This window comes from Danio rerio, chromosome 3 (assembly GCF_049306965.1).
Source record: "Danio rerio strain Tuebingen ecotype United States chromosome 3, GRCz12tu, whole genome shotgun sequence".
Classification (NCBI taxonomy): domain Eukaryota; kingdom Metazoa; phylum Chordata; class Actinopteri; order Cypriniformes; family Danionidae; genus Danio; species Danio rerio.
In genome coordinates, this window is record NC_133178.1 from 14,773,612 (window position 1) to 14,799,941 (window position 26,330).

Genomic DNA, 26,330 nt, shown 5'->3' on the forward strand with positions numbered 1-26,330 from the left:
AGAGTTCCTGCATTGTATAAATTCTGATCATTTCAGGGCCAGAATTTAACTACGGTTGTGGTGGAATATCACCAAAATTGAATGAATGACGCTCCACAAATTCAATAGGAGAGGCAAAATATTCAACCGCACAATTCAACAATCTACTTTGAGTGTTCTTTCTGAAATATAATATGAAAGGGCATGAAAGGTCTTAATTTGTGACATTACGTGACTATCTTCACACGTTACCACAGATTTCTTTTCACTTGTTTTTTTTTTTAAGAGCTGAAAATAATAAATCACGTTTATGTTGAGCTTATGAACATAATAGCCAATAAGAAAGATTTAGATTAGCCACTCCAGGAAATGTCAGTTCTATTGAGAGCGTACACATTAATAATCATTATTAAAATATCACAAACTGAGCAAATAAGAGCAAAAATTAACAATAACCTGATAATCTATCCCTACCTATAATAGTTCTAGTTGCATTTATGTTTTATGTTTCATGTTATATTGGTAGCAGTATACAATATTGTTATTTAAGTAATAGGGTGTCAAGGTGTTTGACATGAAATATATATACATTTTAGAGCTGCGCAATACTAGAAAAATCTAACACTGTGGTATTTTGTGTTATACACTACCTGACAAAAGTCTTGTCACCAAACCAAGTTTTAGGAACAACCAATAATAAGTTGACTTCTAGTTGATCATTTGGCATCAGAAGTGGCTTATATGAAAGGCAAAGGCCTCTAAATTACACTTATTTTACCAAAATAAAATATGATCATGCCTTGATTTTTAATTATTTAACCAGGACAGTAAGGTCTGACTTTGCTTAGACAAAAGTCTTTTCACTTAACAGAAATAATGTACAGTACAGAATATAAAGTCATGCTGCAGTGGAAAATTAATAATGTGACTTCCATGAGCTTGGAGGACTGCATCCAAACATCTCTGTAATGAGTCAAATTACTTATTAATAAAGTCATCTGGAATGGCAAAGAAAAGGTTCTCACAGGACTCCCAGAGTTCATCAAGATTCATCTTACCCCAGACATGCTCAATAATGTTCATGTTTGGTGACTGGGCTGCATTCCTGGAGCACCTAGACCATCTTTGCTTTCGGCATCTTTAATGTGGAGGCTGAAGGATGAGAAGGAGCCCTATCCTGCTGAAAAATTTTCCCTGTCCTGTGGTTTGTAATGTAATGGGCAGTACAAATGTCTCGATATCTCAGGCTGTTGATGTTGCTCTCGTACGCCCCCATACTGAATGTAACTCCAAACCATGATTTTTTCCTCTTCCGAACTTGACTGATTTCTGTGAGAATCTTGGGTCCATACAGGTTCCAACAGGTCTTCTGCAGTATTTGTGATGATTGGGATGATGTTCAACTGATGATTCATCGGACAAATCTACTTTCTGCCACTTTTTTAGTAGTCAACTAAAAGTCAAGTTAATATTTGTTGCTCTTACAACCCAGATCGACGACAAGACTTTTGTCAGGTAGTGTATATTGTGATATGAATACATTTTCACCAGGCCAATTGATATGATTCATTTAAAAAGTGCGGTCCCACTTTATATTAAGTGTCCTTAACTACTATGTACTTATATCAAAAAATAAATACAATGTACTTACTGTGTTTATAATGTATTTGAGAACACTTGTGGTGCTTTTGAGTTGGGATAGAGGTTGGGTTATGGACAGGTTTGGTGGTATGGGTAGGTTAAAGGGTGGGTTAAGGTGTAAGGGATGGTCAACAGTGTATTTACAAATGTAATTACAAAAGTTAATTACAGATGTAATTACATACATGTATTTAATCAAGCATAAGTACACAGTAAATACATGTATTTACACAATACGTACACTGTAACAAACTATTAGTTCCTGTGTAAGTACATTTTAGTTAAGGCCACTTAATATAAAGTGGGACCAAAAGTGCAACTGCATTAAATATAATAAACCATCTACAAGCATAAATCAACACAAAAAAAATAGTACAAGTAAACAATGTTTTATAGTTTTACAAGTCTAGATAACTTACAAATAGCATAATTTCTCGACTATTGCAAATTATTTCATTGCAATATCGATAATGAAACAGTATATTGTGCAGCCTTACATTTTATCACAAGGATATTTCCAGTGGACAACTATTGTCCATTAATGTAAAAGTTAACCTTTATATACACACCCTGTACTACACAGTTATTGACAACACTGTTATTTATAAAAACAACAAAATTAGCCTTATAACATTTCTAAAGATGCAATGGGAAGTTTATATATATATGATATTACTTTGATATTTGTGCATTAAATTTGTGTGTGTATGTGTGTCTAAACACTGTGAGCCAACAAAACAATGCACAATATCTGTTCATTTTGTTTCCGTGTAATGACAAACTGCAGCATGCTTTTGTGGGTAGCTCTAGTGGTTAAGCGCAAAATAAAAAAAGAGTTCGATGAGAGACCGTTATTGTGTTGTGTGTCTCTCGTCTTCCTCCTCCACGCTGTGGCTCACCACGCCCACATTTGTGGCATTTTTCAAAACCCTTTTTCATGACCCTTTAAAGCGACCATGAGGCGGAAGCTGTGACTAACTTCAGTGTTATGACGAACTTTTAAGTAAAACAGCTCGCTAAATATAAAGATAGAAAGAAATAGAATACAGTTTTTGAATAAACCGTGGAAAGTGTGCACTGAAAACTATTGAAATTAAGGCTGCACGATCTGGAGAAAAAAATCCAATTGCGAATTGCCTGATCAAAACTGCACTTAAATGTGATTATCATTTTATGAAAGAGCTGCAGGTTTGATGTGGTGGTTTTAACAGAACCAAAGAAAAATCAAGCATAATCACAAAGTACGCCACACTATGCTAGTTTATTTAATACCATTTTGTCCAATAAAGTTGTCAGTTGTCATGACAAATTAAGAAAATAACTACAGGATTTTAAATTCTGTTAAATGAATTCCATATAACATATTATATATAGATATATAAAACCTTAAAAACCTTCACATTTAGATTGTATTTTCATGACATGCACAGTGCATTGACAAGGCTTTCCATACACAATTTTAGATTTTATTCACAGCCCAAGAATTCTTGCATTAAAATGTATCATTTATAAATATATTATTTTATATATTTAATACAAGCAGTCATATATATGTACCCTCCCTTTAAGTTTACCTACTCAAAGAAAACACTCTTTTTGAAAGTATCAAACAAAACAAGGACATGCACAGAACAACATGACCATTTATTAGTTAATAAACAAATGTAACTATTATCCTGCTTGATTTTTGAGCGTTGTTGAGCGAGTTCTTAAACACCTGTGATTGGTCATTGTGTTCCCGCACTCAACAGAAAAGGGCTGCGATTGGCTCTAACGATTTGCTCTTGCGTTATTCACCAATGAGTGATGCGGATTCAGATAAAAAGCTGCGGTTGCAATCAATGGGCTTAGTTTATTTATTTAGGTTTTAATGCCATATCAGCAGCATTGGCTATATTCATGGCAAAAACATATACTAATAAATATACAATATATAATCATAAAATCAAATCAGTTTCTTAACAAACATTGATTGTAAAAAACAAAAAAAAAATAAAATAAAATAAAAATATACAAGTAGCAACAACACTGAAAGGGTCATATACAATCTTTTAGCTTGATTAAACATAAATATTCTAAAAAGTGCTCCAAAAGGCTCCTTTTCAAACATTTCACTTAAAATATTTCCAGAATAAAAATGCTCTCTAACATCATTCTGCATCTTGTATGTACAACCTGGTTATGTCTATTTCCAAAACGGTAATTATTTCATTCATTTACAACTGGATTCACTTCATACAATTTGTTGTTCTTACATTCATCCCACTCCATTTGCCATTTCTCATTAATATACTTATTTAAAACAGGTTTAATATCAGACACAGGAATTTTAAATTCTGTTATATCCAAATGTAGGGCTTGTCTATGGGCATAATAATGCGCGGTTATCACAGCTGATTCGCAATAAACGCGGTAAAGAAAACTCACGCAGCAGAGACGCTAATGTGTCTGGATCTACTAGCTAGCAATGAAATTGGGGGTTACAGGTTCTTCTGTAACAGTTGTCTTTTTTTTTAAGTAGCTGGAGCGTTTTAATTCTTCGCACTCGCCTTCTCCGCCAAAGTAATAATCGAAATGATCGCAGCTTTTATGATAAAAAAAAAACAAAACAAAATAAAATAAAAAAATAAATAAATCACACCTTTTTAAACAGCCTAATTTACAGTACAAAAAAGCAGATGCACTCTCAAAAAAATACTTTTGCTGATTGTTTAAACTACTTATTTAATTGAGCTGAATCAACAGTTCTTGGGTTTTATAGGGACAAATAAATTGTTTTATGTTTTATCTACTTCAATTTGTAAAAACAGCTAAGTTAACTTAATCGACTTGAGTTGGGACAACATGAATGACCTCCCCATAATTTTTTAAAGTGCATGGGGCATATGTATAAAGCAGAGCCATACACAGAAAAGCAGCAATACTTACGCATTACAGTATGGTCTCTTCTCAAAGCCTTTGTAGTTCTTCATGTTTAGAGTCATCTTACAGACTTCACAGCTAAAGCATCCTTTATGCCAGTACTGAAAAAGAGAGACATGGAGGGATTAAAGCTTTGTGTTTGCATTAGAAGGTGTATGCAAAAAGAAAATAGGGAAATTGTCTGCAACCGAATTGAGAAAGATTAAAACAGATAAAACGAGCGAATGACAAAGTCCTTCAGATCCCTTGGTGTTGCTAATTCAGTCACTATGGCTGTTACAAAGTCTATGTGGATCGCCCTGAGGATTAAATGGAAAGAAAAAAAACACAAAACAATGGAGTGCTTGTTCTTGGAAAGCACTTGGAAAGAAATACAGGATCGGGCACCACATGTGTCACTAAATAAGCCCAACTTGAGGTTACGTCCATTTGAAGAAACAAGTTTTTTTTCTGACAGAATGCATTATTTTCTTTAACATTCTGGCATGTTGGAAACACTGGCTGTCAAGAGGTTTCTAAAGCAAGTTACATCACCATTTTCCCAGATTCTTGCAACATAAGGAAAACACACACACACACACACACACAAAGATCCACAAACAAACAGCAAATGCTGGGAAACATCCGGAAACCGGTCTCCAAGAGCTATGCGCTAAAGTATGTAGCAGCAATTTATGCTAGACTTTGATTACCAGCTTCCTTGCTTAATGTTGACCATGGGAGTGTTTGAGTGATAAGAAACCACACACACACACACACACACACATAAGCATGTGCGCGCACACACACTGAAATTGGACTGAGGCGACTGACCTGACCCGCTACCCTACATTCCATCTATATCGCCAGTCATGCATGCTAACTGCAATGCGTACAACTTAGATGCTGCATGTTTGTCTTTATATATTAAACCCTTTTAATGGCAGTCAGCTGGAAAGTCATCGCCGTTGATGATGCCAAGAAGAGGAAGCTGCTAGCAAGAATTTTTGCAATGGTTCTGCTCATACCAACAATACAAAAAAAAACAACCTATGAGCAGATTATTCAAAGTGCTTTTTAGGCATCTGATCTGTTGCTTAAAGTAGTATAAAAAAATAAGGTAATGAAACAGACCGCCAGAAACAAATCAGTTAAGATCTTGGAGTAAGAGCTTGCTAGTGTTTTTTTACTAGAGAAATTAGTAGGGTATATTCAAAAAGAACTAATATGATAATTTCCTCATATATTGTGAATCCCTACAACACTGAGTATGTTTACACGGACACCAGTAATCCGATAATACAATTAAAACAATACTCTGATTAAGAGTCAACCATGTAAACAGTGATTTTTGATTAAATTAATCTGATTAAGTCATAACTAGACCTGTCACGATAAGCGATTTGTTGTGTGATATATTCTCATAGAAATTAAGTGTTATTATTGTCATTTTAAAACCAATTTATGTCTGCGTTTATAAAAATATTATACAACAGCATATAAATCGTCATAAATACATTCAAAGGACAAAACCAACATGTGAATGTGCATGTAAAATGGCTTTAACGTTATTCCTGAATCATCATTTATTTGGAAGTGGACAGTATAGTTATTTATTCCGCTACTTAGTTTTTATTCTCCTCCTAGGGGGTGAGTGGGGTTGGCGGTTGTTTGAGGGGTTGACCAATTAAACCTGTAGCTGTTGCACATAAAAGAATTGTACACTCTCAGAAATAAAGGTACGTGAGCTGTCACTGGCATGGTACCTTCTTCAAATATTAATAACTCAAGGGTACACATTAGTAGCTAAAGCTTTTAAGAGGAACCCTTTTGTACTTTTTAAGTATTAATATGTACCCTTGAGGTATTAATATGGACCTTTTAGGTACAAATATGTACCTTTCGAAAAAGCCCCCCCTCCCCCCTTTATTTATTTCTGAGAGTGTACTTTCAGAAACATTTGGATAATAAGGCTAATTAAAATTAAAAATAAATAAATAAATAAAGATTAGAAAAGACTTTACTGTTACTTGTAAACAATTTAAAATATTCATTTACTTCAAAGAAATTTCTTACAACACAAACTCCAGTTTTACCATCTTTTTAATATTCTTTTTTTTTTGCCATAACCGCTATCCACCAGTTCTCTCTGGACATTATGCTAAACCTCTTTTTATTTTGCACCACAATAAAATGCATTTCAAACACACAGGAGGGTAAATATTAAAAGCTTAGTTCACCGCCAAAAAATGAAATATTCTGTCATCATTTTCTCATACTCCACTTGTTCCAAAGCTGTTTCCGTTTCTTTCTTCTACTGACCACAAAAGAAGAAACTTTAAAGAATGTTAGAAAGCAGCAGCCACTGACTTGCACAGCGTTTTTTGTTTTTACTATGGGTGTTAACGGCTGTATTTTCCTACCATTTTTCAAAATATCTAATGTTCAACAGAGGAAAGAGAGTCATAAAAATTTACCAATTAAAGAATATAAACAGCAAGGATGTTTTCATTGTTAGGGGTGATCTAAGCCAATGCCTTCAAACTCAATTCCTGGAGGTCCACAGCTCTGCATAGTTCAGCTCCACCACCTGCTTAATGGTCTCTAGTTGTGTTGAACACCTTGATTATTTGGTTAGCGCTGGAGCAAAACTGTGCAGAGCTGCGGCCCTCCAGGAATCGATTTTAAGAGTATGATCTACACCTGTTATTATTAAGACAACTCTGTTTAAAACGACACAACAGTGGGACCCCTGGACCACCTCAGATGGGTGCGGTGCCTCTGAGATGTTCTCAAGAGTGACAGCTGACGGGATCAGGCACTGAAGCAGAATTGACGAGCGGAGGCTGGCCTCTCTTCTGGCTGACAGAGGCATCAGCATGCCTGAACTCAATGAAAGCGTGAAGCAACTTGTGTGAGGCCTTTCCTCCGGGCGGTGTGGATGTGCACCAACTTGCGTACGCATGATTCGTAGGAGGTGTGCCATCATCAGACGCCCCCACTTCACTTTTACGTAAACTATATGCCTCACATTCACACACACACAATAGTCATTCCTCAAGCTGCTGCTTCGTTCAAGGCCACGATCGATTAATGTGCTTTTAACGTCCATTACACGCTTTATCATCATCATCATCATCATCATCATCATCACTCCGCCCCAGATTCTCTCCCTCGCAAATAACGCTACATGCGCTGCATGAGAATAAAAGAAGGCGACCCCACCCCTCCGGAGCATCTAAAGCAATTCAACAACTCAAGATTTCATCACAGAACAGAAGAAAAAAACACAGCGATAAGGAGGATATGGGTTAAGAGGGGGTGGGGTCTGCATATAAAAGCTTTCACAAGCATGTCGAGCAGTAACACTTCCTCCAGTCCGGCTGGTAAACATGATGAAAATGCAAGGCCCGATTTACATTCGCGGATGATATTTTGAGGATAAAATGTTAGATTTATCCTGTGAATAGCACAGGCCTCAACGTTATGCACGGGCAAACTTGCACATCTGCATAACACCATTAAAAAACCATGTTTGAACCGCGTTTATAAACCAAATGTGTTCATCTGTAGTTGAAAGTCACCTTAAAAAGATGTGAGCGTTTAACATATGACCTGGGCTGTTTTGGGGGTTTTCGGGTCCGTCCATGTCGCCCACAGGACAGACTGACACGTCATAAACCACCTCCTCCTCCTCGCGAACGAGGCCACGAACAAGCAAACGCCGTTTGTTTGAAACAAATAACAATAATAGCGACTTCCTATGGTTCTCGTATCGATGAGTGACAGTGTTAACACTGAGAAAAAATCAATATATGATCGACAACTTGTAGCGTGCTGTGAAGTTATCACAATCGATCAATTTTAGCCACTTCGCCCAGACGCTTCCGCTATGATCACAATCTCAAACCACACCGTCTGAAACAGCCTTCATTTTCTCTTAAAACATCGTTATTTCATTATTACACAAAGCATGAGTCACATATAAATGACACACAAACAGAGGTGCGAGCTATGCTAGCGTATGCTAAGTTTCGCTTAGCCTTACCTTGTCAAGACAATTCACTTTTTCCGTGGGATACACCACTCGGTTACATCTGCTACACAGCGGGTTCATTTTGGAGGAATAATAACAGCAGGCCGAAGGGATGAAACGAGGACTCGGTCGGCAGAAGCAGTGTTGTGTTGTTGAGGTGTGGATCTGTAGCCGTTGATGAGTCCAGTTCGCACCGCTGGCTGTCAGCGAAACGAAGCAGACGCGGAAGGCGCGCTCACGGCTCTGCCGCTGTGTCCTGCTGCGCGCTCACGTGCACAGATAAGCAAGGGCATTCCGCGGAAGACTTTCACTATCTAATATCAATCTAAAATCGATAAAAGTCCTGATTTTGAGTTCAATTAGTTAAAGTTTGTATTAGGAAGCGTTAAACTTAATGCTGACTTGTTTTAAAAATCACACCGTCAAGCGGATACTGTGATACTCATATTGGGAGTGTCTCTTCCCTCATTTCTGTCTCTTCAGTAAAACTAGATTTGGGTTTGGGGGGAGAAGTTTTTAAAAATATATTTCTAATTCCACTTATGCACACTCTGAGTACTGAACAATTGTGAATAGTTGTGTTTGTCGAGTTAAAAAAAAGAAAAAGTTTCACATACCATATTCACATTCCTGCATGAAATGAAAGTATTGTCAGTTTCGAATCGGATGCGCCAAAAATACTTCAACGTGAGCTTTGGTTTGGTTTGGTTTAGTTTGAGTGGCCTTTTGTTTGAGCGACACCCGATGGCTAAATATACAACTACAGTACACGTACAACAGTGCAAAACAAATCTCTCATGTGTTCTGTGGTCAGTTAAGCTTCTTCATTTTGTAAGAGGGTATGGAAAATCCTTAGAAGAAAAATATGTTAAAGAAAACCCTTTTTTTGGGATATTAATATTATCAAGCAAAGTTATATTAGGCCTAATATATTTGAAATATTATAACAGGTGATACAGATATATATATATATATATATAATAAATATGGAGCAATGTATTCATAAATAAATTGGACAAAAATCTTGGCGTTCTAATGAAATATATTGTATTAATAATAAAGTTAAATAAGTTACATTCAAAATTTAATATTGCATATATTCAGCTTAAGAGGTTTAATTTGGATATTGATTATTCCCGTGATTTGTGTTGCATTGAAAAGGAATCTATTGTCCATATGTTTTATGATTGTATATACACAAGGATTTTCCTGGGTGGATGTGGAAATTGTTCTTAGAAGGAAAACCAATATTGTATTCAAGTTACAAAATTTTGATATTTGCATTTATTATGTCAATAGATGTAAAAAATGTACCTTTCTAGTACAACTTTTTTACGATTATGGTAAAGTTTTATACACATAAAAAATTGACTGGCCAAGTTTTGTTCATTTCCTTCAAGAGACTACTGCACAAGTTTGGAGAATATAGTTAATAAAAAAGTAAAGAAGACTTGTAATATACTTAAGGAACATGCGATTTTTAATTGCTGAAGTTTTTTTGTACACTCTAGCATATATTTTCATTTATTACTGTATAATTCTGTATGTGTTGTTAGTATTAATAAAATAAAATAAAAAACATATGTTCTGTGGTCTTTGCCATGCTGCTTACTATTCACCACTAAAAGAGATAGTTTACACAAAAATGAAAATTCCGTCATCAATTATCCACCCTTCAAACCTTCATGAGTTTCTTTCTTCAGCTGAACACAAAAGAAGATATTTTCAAGAATGCTGGAATCCTGTAATCACTGACTTCTAGGGCTGAACCAACAGGGTCAACACTAAAGATTCAGATTTTTACTTGCCCTGGCAAAATTTTCACTGGCCCCAGCTAAAATAAATAAATAATTAAATAAATAAGAGAAGTTAATAGCTATTTTTAGCCACATATTTTAAATAATGTGTCAAAAATAATGTCTGTCAGTCTAGAATTTTTATATTTAATATGTTAATAAATGTATTATCAGCACAATTCAATCTGTTTTGCAAACAAAAAGAGCAGTATGGAAAATGTGCAGGTATTGAAGTTCGAAATTATTTAACAAAAGGTGACAGACTTGTCCTACTGATGGCAAATTGTGCAAAACATCACCTCTTTCGTTGTGTTGTTCCCACGTAAATGTCTGCTATAATTTGATGTTGCCGTCACTTCACTGTACTGGTTTTTACTACGAATGCTCAATCAGTTTTTTTGCACTCAAGTCTGAGTCATTTGATACTGAGTATCTACCAATACCGAATTCTGATTCGATACTTCTAATACATAAAAAAAAGAATAAAGAAGAGTGAAGAAACAAATCCAGGATGTTCCTTATGTTTTATTTAATTCACCTTATTTTAACATTCAACGACTCTGTTAACTCTGTTAGCCTTCTGTGAGGCTTGAACAATCAAATAATAAATAACATCATTTCTTCACTCGTGGACATTAGTGCAACAGTAAATAAATTGAAAAAATATAATAACAAATAGCACCTCAACTTAAAACACCTATCAGGCAATCCCAAGTTTACATATCTCACAGTTCGCTATGGCAATGTTGTCGTCATCCACTTTATAATTCCTCCAGACCACAGATATACTCGCGCATTCTGCTTCAAGCTCCTTCCGAGTTCTACTTGGCTGGCATTTAATCAATAGCGTCAAAGGGATGTCATACCACATGTGTTGCTGTTTCTGTGTCAAGAAAGTCAAGAAAGAGGTCTAACTCTGTTCCACCACATAAATATAGATGTGTTCAAAAATAATGAGATTWWTATATATATATATATATATATATATATATATATATATATATATATATATATATATATATATATATATATATATATATATATATATCGATACATATATATTCGAGTCCTTATCGGGAAGTAACGTCCGATTTCAATTGAGTCTGAAACCATGTGTATTGGGCCCGATTTCCAATCACGTGATTGGATTTGGACATCCCTAGTTTTTACCTGGTTAAGGTGAAAAAAATAGCATGCTGAAAACCTCAAATCAGAGGAACCAAAATGCAGTATGGTGTTTACGACATCACAGAGAAGGTAGCATTTAAAGACTTAAAAGCACAAACTTAAAATGCACACAATTGATAAATAGTTGCAAACAAATGAAACATTAGTGACAAGGTAGCACTGTCCCAATCAGGCCAGTAATGATCCTGTTTACTGTCCCAAGCATCTATCATGCTTGCCCCGGGCCATCGGCAGTGGTGGAAAGAGATCTGAAAAATCATACTTCAGTAAAAGTACCATTACTTGCCTAAAAATGTAGTGCAAGTAAAAGTAACGTTGTAAATATTACTCAAAGTATGAGTAAAAGTAGCCCTTTCAAAAGTACTCAAAAGTAGTGAGTAGTGAGTATTACAATGTGAAAGCTGATGCATTTACATGTAATTGGTGGATGTGTGTAAACGTAACATTCTGTAGTACATTTAGTTATTGCCCAAACGGCACACAAACTTCATAAGACGTTATTATTAGGATAGATTTAGGTCATATAACGTGACCAAAATTCAATGTCTAGCCAGCATCTATGGAGAACGTTTTTTGACGTCCAATAACGATGTCAAATGACGTTGATATTTGGTTGATTTTAGGTTGTGTTGGAAAGTGACCAAAATCCAACGTCGAGTCAAAATCTTAAGCCAACATCATATTGACGACAAATACTGACATTTATTCATCAGGAATGACAACCAAAATCCAACATCTGATAGACGTCATAGTGGTAACATCCAAACTACGTCAAGCTGTAACATCATTAGACATTGATATTTGGTTGATTTTAGGTTGGCCGTTGGACATTGACGTCAGGCTGACGTTGGGTTCTGCGTCAACTTGATTTTCATTTCCAAACAAAATGCAAAGTCCCCACAATGTTGGGGTATAACGTCAATCTAATGTCATGTTAATGTCTTGTGCCTGCTGGGTGTTTAAGGCCATTTCGGTCATCACACACTAAACATCCGTCATCTTCTCATCAGTGACATGCATCTAAACAGTTTTTAAGTCATTGCAAGAGAAAACTTTGGGCATCTTCTTGGACATGCTTCCAAACAGTTTGCTGCAATTATAAATCGCCCATGTCTTGGACAGGAATCACAGGACTGATTTTTCTAATCCCCATAGACAAGAACTGATAAAGTAGTGACTGCAGGTTGAAGGTAAGTAATGGAGTAAAAGTAATACAGCACTATACCTTCAGTTGAAGAGTTACATGTCATCAAAAGAAACACAGATTAGTTGTATACAATCTTTATCAAAATAAGAGGAAATAACTATCCAAAATTTAGAAGAAAGAGGTCATGTTTCTATACATTACAGTTTTTGGTCACACATAATAAATCAGCATTGAATAAATTAAATGCCTGGAAAGAAAATATGCAAGATGATATAGATTGGAATTATGCTTGCTTGAAAGCTCAAACACAAACAATAAATACCAGGTTTAAACTACTTCAATATAAATGGTTAATGGGAATGTATATAAACCCTGTGAAACTTTTCTGCTAACCTTCCAGGTGTGCTCTAAATGTTGATAAAGGTACACTACATCACTGCCTCTGGCAATGTCCTAAAATACAAAAGTGTTGGAAAGAGATAACTGAATGTATGTCAGACATGCTTAATATTAAGATCCCTTTAAATGCATGCCGAGCTCTGTATTCTTGGTTTAAATCCTATGGAACTTGGAAATACAAACATTTTGGATTTTGGTTTTCTTTAAGCTAGATGGGTTATTGCATTATACTGGAAACACATGGATGCTCCATCCATATAAATGTGCAAAAATAAATAAATATTGAACTGTATTGGACTGGAAAGACTAACTTATATCATCAAAGGCAAGCAGAAGAACTTTGACTATCTTTGGGAACCATATTTGAATTTTTATATTTTTGTACCTATGTTATTTGAATGTGTATATGTGTGTATGTTTATATGTATATACATATATAAGAAGGGTGTATATGCTGTGTAGGCTGCATTGTTGTATGCCTAGTTGATGGGAAGAAAAGGGAACAAATCCAAAACAGCACTAAAGACGTACTCAAGAGAAAAAGTAAAAGTACACATTTTAAAAACTACTTAGTAAATCACAACTTCTGAGAAAAACTACTCAATTACAGTAGTTTGAGTATTCATAATTTGTTACTTTACACCACTGGCCATCGGGGCAATCCTTATTGTTAAGTCCTGGGCAATAAACAATTTTATATTGAACTGCGCTAAAATTTATGTCGATAACATTGATAAGCTCTGGGTTTTTCCACTCTATATTGATCTAAGAGCCGATCACACAGCAGAAATGTGCAACAATGGGAATCTAAAAGTGTGTTGATATTAGAGATGCACCGAATTTTCGGCCAAAAATGTTATGCCATTTAATGGACCCTTTAATTTTTGTAGCTTCAGTCATTTTTGGGATACTCTTTTAAACCTGGAAGCATTATCAACTGATATTGAAATATATATCGTTCATGATGGAAAATAATTATTGAGATTGGATTTTTGCCATATTACCCAGCCAAACTGACTTCATATTTGTTTTTCCTATGATAGAAGTCAACAGTTACCGGTTTTCAGCTTTCCTCGAGATATCGTTTTGTGTTTAACAGATGATAGAAACTAATAAAGCCACTTGAGAGTGCGTAAACAGAGAGCACATTTTTATTTATGGGTGAATTATCCCTTTCAAAAGTAAAAGCACTTGTCTAGAATTTCAATTATCTTTACTGAAGCGTGTGATACGTTTTCATTTGTATCTCCCTTTTGTAGATTTGCCTGGCATGTAGGCCCAGTTCCAGAATAAAATCACTGAGGGAGCTCCTGAAATTAGTGAAGGAGCTCTAGCCTATTTTGACATTATATTTTTGTCCTGTCTAATGATACGGTCATCACCATTTCAATCACTGCGGTTATGAGAGAGAATCTCGAAACTTTCCAGCGTGTGGATTAATGTCAGTTCTTTTTGCAGGATGAAAACCAACATTTCAAAGCCTCATTTCTCTCAGTTCTCACTTGGCCTATTTTTAGATTACAGCTGAAGAGTCTCAAAGTGAAAGCATTTCTGTTTTTTTTTTTTTTTCATTGATGTAAATGTATACCCGAATATGAATGCATACCTTTGGGTTTGTTCATCTCTGTAAAGCTGCTTTGACACAGTCTGCATTGTATACACAACCTGAGGTCGCGACCCTACCTAGGGGCCACCAAAGATTTATGAGGGGTCATCAAACTCATTCTAGTAGGAATGTAGGAAATGCTTATTTGGAGATAATACAAATTCCACATGGGTATTTCAGTATATCAATTTACAGTGATTATAAAATAGAATAAATTCTGCCCAAACAACAGTCTCAGCGTGCAGCACATGGGAGATTATAGCATGTCTATTTTCACATTATTTTTCAAAAACTAACAAAATCGTTTCAAATTATATCAAGTTATTTCTAAAAATACTGTTTGTATGTGTATTTAGGGCCATTTTATATTTTGTCTGAAAAACTTTGCTTAAAAGGCACCTACTTTATCCCTTTTACAAGATGTAGGATGAGCCTTTGGTGTCTTCAGAATGTGTCTGTAAAGTTTCAGCTCAAAATACCCATCAGATTATGTATTATATAATGTAGAATCTGCCCATTTTGGTGTCTGAGTACAGTGTAGCTGTTTATTGTATCCTGTGTCTTTAAATCCAAATAAGCTGCTTCTCCCTGCCCACAGTTCCCATGTGCGTGTCTGCTTCTTCTGGATTACATCAGATAAACGGCAGTCAGTGATGGAGACAGACCCAGAAATACAGCTCATTAATCAAAAATACCAAGTAGATTTATTTCATGTATTTGTGGTGGAGTTTATTTCAAGCCTTTCTGAAATGATGAGTCACACACAAATGCATGGGTGCATTTACTGACACCATGCTACTGTTGTGATTGTAGCGGTTAAGAATTACATGGCGATTTTACATTTATTTAAAAAATTCACTCTTTTAAAAACACATTAAACATTCAAAATTTTGTTATTGAGGTGCAGATGATCCCAGAGAGTTGTAACATATGTTTTAATCCCAAAATGTTCTGTGGGACATGTGTATACATGTTATTATAGAAACATGGTGCCTGTTAATGAATTTGGTGGGTGGGGAAAACTGCACTCTTACGTCACGTTGCAGTGGGCCTCAAAATCACTGGGATTTGGATCCTATTTTAACGTCAGGAAATAAAAAAAAAAGAGACTTATTGTCTTTATATCACTCCAATATGACAGTGGACACACTATACCTACGCACAGTTCTATCCAAACAGCCTACAATAGTTGATTTTCATCATAGGTGCCCTTTAAAAACTCCCACTATGCCTATTTTTCACTGTCTTTTCATCATGAATCATACATTCAGCTTAAATTATAATGAAATAATTAAAAAACTTCAGTAACCAAAAGTACATTTGTATTTTAGTTCATCACTATATCTCAAACTGCTTGATTATAACCTATGAAACTCTTTATCATACACCACAATCATATCTTTCCACTATATTTATTAATTAATTAAATCAAACCTTATTCAGCAAAGCAGAAGTGTGCTCTTTTCTGTGATTGTTTCAGGACTTCCCATTCATTTTCCTATAGAGGAAATGACTAAAAATAACAAACAGCAGTAAGCTGTCAAACTACTTTGTCTACAAAACAAATGTGTTTTTGATTATTTATTAAAGTAAGATTAATATAATAGAAAATACCAGTTTGCAACATTAGCCAGCACAATGAGCTGATTTTTTCATGGCTAAAAATCAATGGACGTGTACAAGACCAGAAATCTTGAGGTTATTGAATTAAAAGATAAGGTAAATAAATACTTTGGGTATTATGACCAGAGGATTCACAAAATAGTAGAACTCACTGACTACAGACAAAGCTGTGGATAGATCTCTGATTGATCAATATCATCAAGAGATCACCAGATGCTTTGCCGGCATCTAGCTCTCTGCAGCTCTCACATGGTCGCCCACTGAAGCTAAGAAGCCTGGTAGGTACCTGGACGGGAGACCACATGGGAAAGCTAGGTTGCTGCTAGAGGAGGTGTTACTGAAACCAGCAGGGGGCGATCAACCTGCGGTCTATGTGGGTCGTAACACCCCAATATAGTGAAGGGGACTATATACTGCTCAGTGAGCACCGTCTTTTGGATGAGATGTTCAACCGAGATTCTGACTCTGTGTGGTCGTTAAAAATCCCAGGACATCCTTCAAAAAAAGAGTAGGGGTTTAACCCCGCCATCCTCGCCAAATGGCCTAACCATCTCCATATCATAATTGGATTCATCACTCTGGCTCTCCTCTCCACCAATCAGCTGGTGTGTGGTCTGGTGTAATATAGCTGCCATCGTGTCATCAAGGGGGATGCTGCACACTGGTGGTGGATGAGGAAATTCCCCCCATTGTTTAAAGCGCTTTGGGTGTCTGGAATTTATTTTGTCTAGAACACTGCAAAAAATGTGTTGTGATCAGAAACGACACTGGAGAGTTATTGTTATTGTTACTGTTATTGCTTTTCGCCAATATTTCCTATTATTACAGCTTTAACTGAGTAAGGATGCTCAAATACACCTATAAAACTGGGCCTGGACTGGTGCTTGTGTTTAGTTATGTTTTTCGGGTGCAAATCTGTCACAAACACTATCATGATTGAGTAAATATGTGTAGGGGAAAATATAAATTCAATTTTAACCGCAGGTTTTAAGTTTATAACAACCAGAATGCATCTTTACATATATCTCATTTATCCCACATTTATTGCTATTTTTTTACTTTCTAGAGTTAATATATTTACCAAACTATATTCTATGATTATATATATATTAGGGTTGGGCCGATAGATGATGCTATCGTCCATCGCCGATGGCCAATAGACAACATGATGCTGAGCCAGCATCACCGATCTTCCGCCCTGCCCCCGTCGCAAGCCCGCTTGCAAAAAATACACACTTAGGCCCCGTTTACACTAATACATCTTAGTATTAAAAGTCCCCATGCATTTGCGGGACTCATAATGCCCGCAAACGAGTGATAATCTCCAGGAAACCGTGCGTATCACTCCCGGTCCTCAAGTAAGTCGCGCACCCTTCTTACCCCAGTATCCCTCTTCGCTCTTCAGACACGTTCCGCGCAGCCCTGTCAAACTCACACTTAATATATATTAATATTACTATTTTACTGCTATTAAAAAGCCAATGTTACACAGTGCAAAAAGTTACTGTTTTTATTTATTTATATTTTTTGTCTTATATTGTATGGGTACATTTTTGGTATTAGCCAAAATTTTAGTAATAGTTAATAATCCTCTTGTGTGGATCAAAAATATACATTTATTTTATGGCAAAATTTATTAGAATTCTAAGTAAAGATCATGTTACATGAATATATTTAGTAACTTTCCTATTGTAAATATAATAAACCTCAAGTGGTGTGCATTAAACACTTCAATTTGACAACTTAAAAAACATTTTTTTCAGTATTTTTAACCATCAGATTTTCAGATAATTGTATCTCAGCCAAGTATTGTCCAATCTTAACAACCATACATCAACGGAAAGTTAATTCATTTGATGTGATGGATAAATATAAGAACAAATGATACATTTACACTTATGACTGCTTTTTGTGATCCAGGGTCACATAGATCAGATTTAAGACTGCATTTTAACCTCATTCACATTTAAACATGCAATTCTCCAGTTATTACAGTGATTCATGGGCATCTGTTATGCAGTTATGTGGTGCAGCAGGAGGACGGCACAAAGGCTACAGGCTGAGATCATAAAAGATAAAACACACTTACGCTTATAATCACACCTATTGTGTACATAATGGACTGCTTGCTCAGTAACGCCCCGTGAAAGCCTCACCTGTGGAGGACTGCTACCAACGGGGGTATAGCTCAGTGGTAGAGCATTTGACTGCAGATCAAGAGGTCCCCGGTTCAAATCCGGGTGCCCCCTGTTTTGACAAGAACACCAGTAAATGAGGACAAATATCTCCAACTGGATATTCAAAAACACTTGGGAATAACAGAAGCTAATCTAAACCTAAAATGAATATCAAACGAATGAACCTCAATGAATATCACCACAAACACAGGGCTTCTTTAGCGCACAAACACACACTTGAAGTCCATTAATAACTTATTTTTATAGATCTGATGTAAACATTGTGAAACTAAAAGCGTATCTAGACCAAAAAGTACAATGTTATGACAATGACATATATATGACGTTGCACAGAATTGCTTTTGCAAAACAAAAAGACAAGCAAAAAAAATAAGCCTCAGAACCAGTCAAAGCGACTGAGCTGTGTGTATCAATGGTATAGTGGTAGATTAATTCATCTGATGAAAGACACTTTCATGAAATTAAAGAGCCCATATTATGGGTTTTTGAAAATTCCCCTCCATGTAGTGTGTAACACAGCTCTAAGTGAAGTGAAGTATCTAGCTAAGGCTTAAATCTGTAAGAATACAGTGTTTAAAACTGTTGATTCATCTATAAAAGAGTCGACTCATAGTGCTTCAAACGAGTCGCCTAGATACCGATTCATTAGGTGTTTCGCCATGACGTATGAATGAAACCAAGTTATTCACATGCACGCGCAAACCCGGGAGATTTCAAACCTGAGGCCCCGCCCTCTGACGCAAAAACCCAGACACACACACACACCCACACACACACAAACATGCCGGTCGATTGAAGTCACACTGCAGATGGATATATTGAGTCTCTACCCAAAGATGAAACCTCAGCATTATAGCCAAGCAGTTGGAAACTACTGGAAACTTCTGGAAACTACATGCTACAAAGAATACTTCATCAGCGTTTGTTAAAGGAAGGATCAGTAAAGAGTAACCTACTGATGGATGTCAGGATGGATTTTTCTTCCTCCATTTCTCAAGTGTAAGTACGTGCGATTAAAGTTGCCTCGTTGACTCTAGCTTGCAAATGTATTTAGTTGTGATTTGTTACTTGTAACCGCGTGTACTGTATCAGGTTAACTGGCTATATTCTCTTATCGCGTGCAAAGTCATGTTAAAAACGCGACGCGTGCTGCTTTGTTAACGGAGCTCCGTGGACGGGGAGTAGTGTGTGTGTCTGTGTGCGCGTGTGAGCGCGTTATCGTCCGGAGGTGTGTGTGTGTGTGTGTGTGTGCGCGCGCGTTGTCGTCCGGAGCAGGGTTAAGTGCATTTTAGCATTGTAGCCTTATTAGCATTGTATCACAGTACGCACAGCGGTGCTGCAAGTCGGCAGCTGTCTGTGGCTTCCAGCTACGACTCAGGACACTGTTCATATTTCTGCCGCGCCACAGATCGCCATCTGAATAATTTCATTTTAAATAACATGTAAATGTGTACATCTGGTGTGTGTTACTTTCAATAGTCGTGTTAGTCGTAGTTAAGGATGGAGTTTGCTTTAGCTTTGTGGATCAATGACTGCATGCAGGAAAAAAACATTAGTCTGGATGTCAACATTATCCGCACTAAAGCTAAAAAGCTTAAAGCTGCAGTCATACTAGAGTCTGTGTGTGTGAAATTCTGTTGTACGGCATTGCAAAAAGGGGCGGGATTAAACAAGATTATTAGACATTAAAAACAGCGAGCGATTGGTCCATGTTTTAAATTTCTGTCCAGATAAGTCGTGTTTTGATTCTCGATTGGTCTCACGCAGTCAAGTGATGCGATTTTGCGATGATGCGAAATTTAACGCATGACTCTGCGTTTCCGGTCTGACGCATGTACATGTGTATGAAAAAAGTCAAGTGTGACCGCAGCTTTAGGAATCGGTTGCTGAAAGTGATGAATGTTTGCACATTGACACCAGGTTTTGGTCTTTAGTTTCAGTCTATAAAACTGGACGTAGTTTTCTATGAACGTTTGACATTTGACAGTGTTTAAACAAGAGAGTAAAGTGTGAAAATGTTAATGTCTGTCTGAGAAAAGTGTATAAAGCGTGTATTGACAGGTTTTACAGCTTTAAACATCTATGATAATTTTGAAAAATAAAGCGGACTACTACTTGGATTTCACCTATTGCAGGTTATTTTTAGAATGTAACACCAGTGATTAACGAGGTAAACCGTACTACAAACAAATTAACACAGAGTAAAAATGTCTGCAGCCAAACAGGTTTCGACACACATTTACGGCCATTGTGTTTAGCTTATCCAATGGCGACATTAAATGGTCAAAGTCATATATTAAAGTAAATTTTGGTGTACCGCAGAGTAGGGTTGCATGGCTTACCGGTACTATGGTAGTATCGCGATACTATGGCACTAAAATACTGATGGTGCCACCGTAGTTTGTAAACGGTAGTACTGTCATTAACGGTCCATGTACAATAGATAATGTTGCATGTGGAAAAGTCACTAAAATGCTCACCCATTTGTGCAACAATAAACCATTTTATTTGAATGGTCTGTGGAGCCCTTTAAGGTTGCAAAACTGTATTATTTGCGCCTTTTATGGTAACCTTTTGCACATTTTCTAACACTTCAGTTCAAACGCACATCTGAATCAGTTCATTTGTGTTCATTCATTCATTCATTTTCTTTTCGGCTTAGTCCCTTTATTAACCGGGGTCGGAATGAACCACCAACTTATCCAGCACGTTTTTATGCAGCGGATACCCTTACAGCCACAACCCATGTCTGTAAAACATTTCTGTTCCTGTTAATATGATTTAGTAGCTACAACAACCACCACAATCTCTTTAAAAGAACGACTCACAAAGTGACATTGTGAATTACTTTGGATTGTTTCCTGATAAGACTGAAAAAACAAAATAAAATAAAAACCCAAAATAGCAACAGGAAACACTTAAACGATCATTGACCACTACATATAGTCTATTTTTGTTGGAATAAATGCTCTTTTGTAAAAATTCCATCTGGTATAATTTGTATCTTTATTTTAAAGTTATTTTTGCTGATCAGTTATCTACATTTTAGTTGAAGTGGGGTGCAAATAATACTTTGACCTTAAGGGAAATAAGAATTACATTCAAGGAGGTCTATAATATCATAAAATATAGTATTTATGACAATTTTCTTTAAAATTTGAGTTATGACATGTTTATATTAAAGGAATATGCTGTGATGAGGAAAATATATATTTAGTTTTATATGCCTATCCAGAGACTAGGTGACTGATTGGTCACCAATATTAGTACTTATAGATGGTATGCAAAATGGTGAAAAGCCTTGGAGTAATGATTGATGACCAACGAAACTTCTCTGACCACATTTCTAGAACTGCTCGATCGTGCAGATTCGCACTCTATAACATCAGAAAGATCCGACCCTTCTTATCTGAACATGCAGCTCAACTCCTTGTTCAAGCTCTTGTTGTCTCCAAACTGGATTACTGCAACTCTCTACTAGCAGGGCTTCCAGCTAACTCTATCAAGCCTTTTCAACTGCTCCAGAACGCAGCAGCACGAGTGGTCTTCAATGAACCTAAACGAGCACATGTCACTCCGCTGCTAGTCCGTTTGCACTGGCTGCCAGTTGCTGCTCGCAACAAATTCAAAGCTCTGATGTTTGCCTACAAAGTGACCTCTGGCCTTGCTCCTTCTTATCTGCTCTCACTTCTGCAGATCTATGTGCCCTCCAGAAACTTGGGTTCTGTGAATGAACGTCGCCTCGTGGTTCCATCCCAAAGAGGGAAGAAATTACTTTCGCGAACGCTCACGCTCAATCTGCCCAGTTGGTGGAATGAACTCCCTAACTGCATCAGAACAGCAGAGTCACTCGCTATTTTCAAGAAACGACTAAAAACTCAACTATTTAGTCTCCACTTCACTTCCTAATCTGCAATTGCCTCTCTGAATATCACACTAACTGTACCCAAAAAAAACAAAAACAAAAACAACAAAAAATACTAATACTACTAAATTAATACTTCCCTTCTTAGACTTTACAGACCTGAAACTTGCCTATAGCACTTATTCATTGTTGCTCTTAGTTGTGTAAATTGCTTCCTTGTCCTCATTTGTAAGTCGCTTTGGATAAAAGCGTCTGCTAAATGACTAAATGTAAATGTATGATGTTTCCCTTTTTTTCTTGTTTTCCCTTACCTCAATCTATCTGTTGGCTTATTTTTAGGGATTACTATAATTTCTACAACTCATTGCACATTTTCTCTAAAACTTGCCTTTGATTATGTCTGTAAAAGCACATTGTACAATCATAAATGTTACAAAAAAAATTTAATAAAATTTTAGGTTCAAAACTGTTTTGAATTTACATTAATGCTATATGTAGACTATCTAATGTAAATCTATCACATTTTGACAAGTTGTGTGCATTAAATACTTTATTTCTACAACTTTAAAGGCGATTTTCCAAGTATTTAGTTTTTTTAACCATCAGATTTTCAAATAATTGTATCTCAGCCAAATATTCTAACAAACCACAAATCAACAGAACGCTAAATTATTTCAAAGAAATCTTAAAACAAATGGTAAATTTACACTTATGACTGCTTTTGTGTGGTGGTTCACTCCACTGTGGCAACCTCATATAAATAAGAGACTAAGCTGAAGGAAAACGATTGAATAAATGACTGCTTTTGTTGGCCAAGGTATCATAAATCAGATTCAAGATTGGATTCCAACCTCAATCACAAACAAACAAACAAACAAACCGACATGCAATTCTCCAGTTATTACAGCTATTCATGGGCATCTGTTATGCAGTTATGTGGTGCAGCAGGAGGACGGCACAAAGGCTGCACGCTGAGATCATAAAAGATAAAACACTTATCTTTCACTTATCACTTATCTTTCACTTATCTTTCACTTATGCTTATAATCACACCTATTGTGTACATAATGGACTGCTTGCTCAGTAATGCCCTGTGAAAGCCTCACCTGTGAATGACAATCACAAGTGGGGGTATAGCTCAGTGGTAGAGCATTTGACTGCAGATCAAGAGGTCCCCGGTTCAAATCCGGGTGCCCCCTGTTTTTACAAGACCACCAGAAAATTAGGATAAACCTCTATCATTGAATTTGTCCAAAATATCTCATGAGAACAAAAGAAGCTAATCATCTGAAACCATGAATGAATAAACCAGTAACAGGAAGACAAAGGCTCTTTAGCGCACATGCACACACACACAAACACACACACTTGAAGTCCATTAATAACTTATTTTTATAGATCTGATGTAAACATTGTGAAACTAAAAGCTTATCTAGACCAAAAAGTACAATGTTAACATGACGATGATGTATTTATATATGCCGTTGTACAGAACTGCTTTGCAAAATAAACATACATCCAAAAAATAAGCACCAGAACCAGTCAAACCCACTGAGCTGTGTGTATCAATGGTATGCTGGTAGATGAATTCATCTGATGAAAGTGTCATGAAATTAAAATGTCTTGAGTGGAATTCATGTAGTTGTTTCATTAGCCACTAGGTGTCATCCCAAACAAAGGGTGAAACCGATTCTTGATTTATTAAAGGGATATACATTAAATGTAGTCACCCTCGAATTATTACAAACTCAGGTAAAAAAAAAAGTGAAAATCTGAACACAAAAGAAGATATTTAGAAGAATGTCTGCAGCCAAACAGGTCTCGCCACATATTTACTGCAATAGCATGCATTTTTTCAGCGGTTAAATGAATTGGCGTATATATTAAAGTGAATTGTGGTGAACCACAGGGATCAGTTTTAGGTCCAAAACTGTTTCGAATTTATGTAGAATATCAGTGTTGTTAATAATAAGAATAAATAAATAAGAAAAATAAAGTTGTTAATAATTGTCACAATGAAGGTGATTACAACAGAAATAAATATGTTAAAATTGTGACTTGATGGTACCATGTCCCTTGATGGTGTCGCTATTTTGGTTGCTATTCAAATTTTTCAAATGGAGGAAGAAGAAATGTTTTCCCCTACGCCAACTCCACCCCTTTGCCCCCAGCAAACCTTACAGGACTGCTGTGGAATGTATTTATAGAACAATGTTTTAAGGAAGCTGGTATCTTCATACCATCCAAAATTTCCCCTTTACAATCTTTAAACTCGACATGTACTGTAGTTACACTGGAAATAAGTGATTGGCAGGCCTGCATTCAATCTACACTAGGCTGAAACATCAACAATTCTACAGAACTGGATTTGGTTTCTAGCTAAAACCAAAGCGTGTTATACTTCCCTTCTAGGTTCTGATACCTAATACCTGCTGCTAGTAAATGATGTCTTTAGTATGTTCACTAAGCTGTAAATCATATGTATACATTATAAGTTCAGCTGAACTTTCTACTGTTTTATTTTCAAGATCAGTCTTGCTTTTTTTAGGAGGTATCTCTTTTTGTTTTTTTGACCTTTGACAAGATGTGCTACTCAATGTTCATGGTTACATGTAAAGATAAAGAAATACATTTCAACAATCATGGCATCTTAAACTTTATGACTTTAAATGTGCAAATCAGATTTAGTTTAGTGGATGGACAAAATCTAAGCTGAATCCTAAGCATTTTCAAGGTTCTTTTCAGTTCTTTACATTTGATTTGCTCATTAGTCATCAAACTATACCCAAATGTGCGTCATTCAATCAGATCTTTTTTTAGCTAGTCAGAGTTAGAAGATGTAGGTTTTTTTTATATGGAAACTGGTATAAATATAAGTTGTATCAGAGAGTAATCCAACTCTTTAACTGCTCTGTTTAAAGTAAAACACAAAGGTAAGTAGGACTGGGCCGGTAAACGATATTATATTGAATCATGATAAAATGTATGTCAATAACAAAGATAAGCTCTAGACCATGGGTGTCTAAACTCTGTCAGGGAGGGCTAGTGTCCAGGAGAGTTTAGCTCCAACCCTAATCAAACACACCTAAACTAGCTAATCAAGCTCTTACTAGATGTACTAGAAACTTCCAGGCAGGTGTGTTGAAGCAAGTTGGAGATAAATTCTCCAGGACACTGGCAGGACCGAGTATGGACACCCCTGCTCAAGACTTTTTACTCTATATTGATATAAAAGCCAATCTAAAAGAGTGTTGATATTAGAAATGTACCGAATTTTCAGCCACCGAAAATTTATCGGCTGAAAATATGTTTTGCTACTTAATGGACCCTCTAACTTTTGTGGTTTCAGTCATTGTTGGGGTACTTTTTTAAATCTGGAAGCATTAACAACTGATATCGATTATCTTTCAATATGGGAAATAACTATCGAGATTGGATTTTTGGCATATCAGGCAGCTCTAAAGGTAAACACATTATTATTATTATCATTATCATTGTCATTTGCTTTTCTGATCACAAATAATATTTCTGGTTGTGTTATGTTGTACATAAGCGAGTGTGAGAGCACAGCCAACACAAAATGTTAGTTTGTTGCACTAATAACATTTTCGACATATTCCAACCCTTACGTTAGGCTTATTTCCTCCATAGAATTGCCTTGTTTTGTCAATTTAAAACAATGCATGTATATTTCAAAAGATTAATGTCTGGCGATTTCATCATGACTGCCATTTACAGATATATAGCCTCACATCTTTGATGTTTGGCTAGAAACGTGTTTTGTTCTCTTTTTCTTCATTTTATTTGCCATGGTTTGATGTTTTCCTTTTGTACTGTTTTCTGATCTGGGAAATGTATTATCTTATTTTATGACATTTTATTATGTTAATTTTTAGCTTTTGTGAAAAAAAAACCTTAACAGTCTTTGCTGATATAGCAACACAATTGTAT

General features: G+C 36.1%; 1 protein-coding gene and 2 non-coding genes across 10 annotated transcripts in view; 2 read left to right on the forward strand and 1 right to left on the reverse strand.

Moving 5' to 3' along the window:
* The window catches only part of lasp1 (LIM and SH3 protein 1), a 60,155-nt gene that overhangs the window by 28,443 nt on the left and 5,382 nt on the right, over positions 1 to 26,330 (reverse strand). For 6 of the 8 annotated variants that reach the window (XM_073936234.1, XM_073936257.1, XM_073936255.1 and 3 more), the window contains one exon: positions 4,549 to 4,643. In XM_073936234.1, the coding sequence (XP_073792335.1) occupies positions 4,549 to 4,604 (56 nt within the window). In that variant the 5' untranslated portion in view covers positions 4,605 to 4,643. 8 annotated transcript variants of the gene reach the window in all.
* On the forward strand, positions 18,494 to 18,565 carry trnac-gca (transfer RNA cysteine (anticodon GCA)). The gene has a single exon. It is a non-coding gene; the product is annotated as a tRNA-Cys (tRNA).
* On the forward strand, positions 23,507 to 23,578 carry trnac-gca (transfer RNA cysteine (anticodon GCA)). Its single transcript has one exon. It is a non-coding gene; the product is annotated as a tRNA-Cys (tRNA).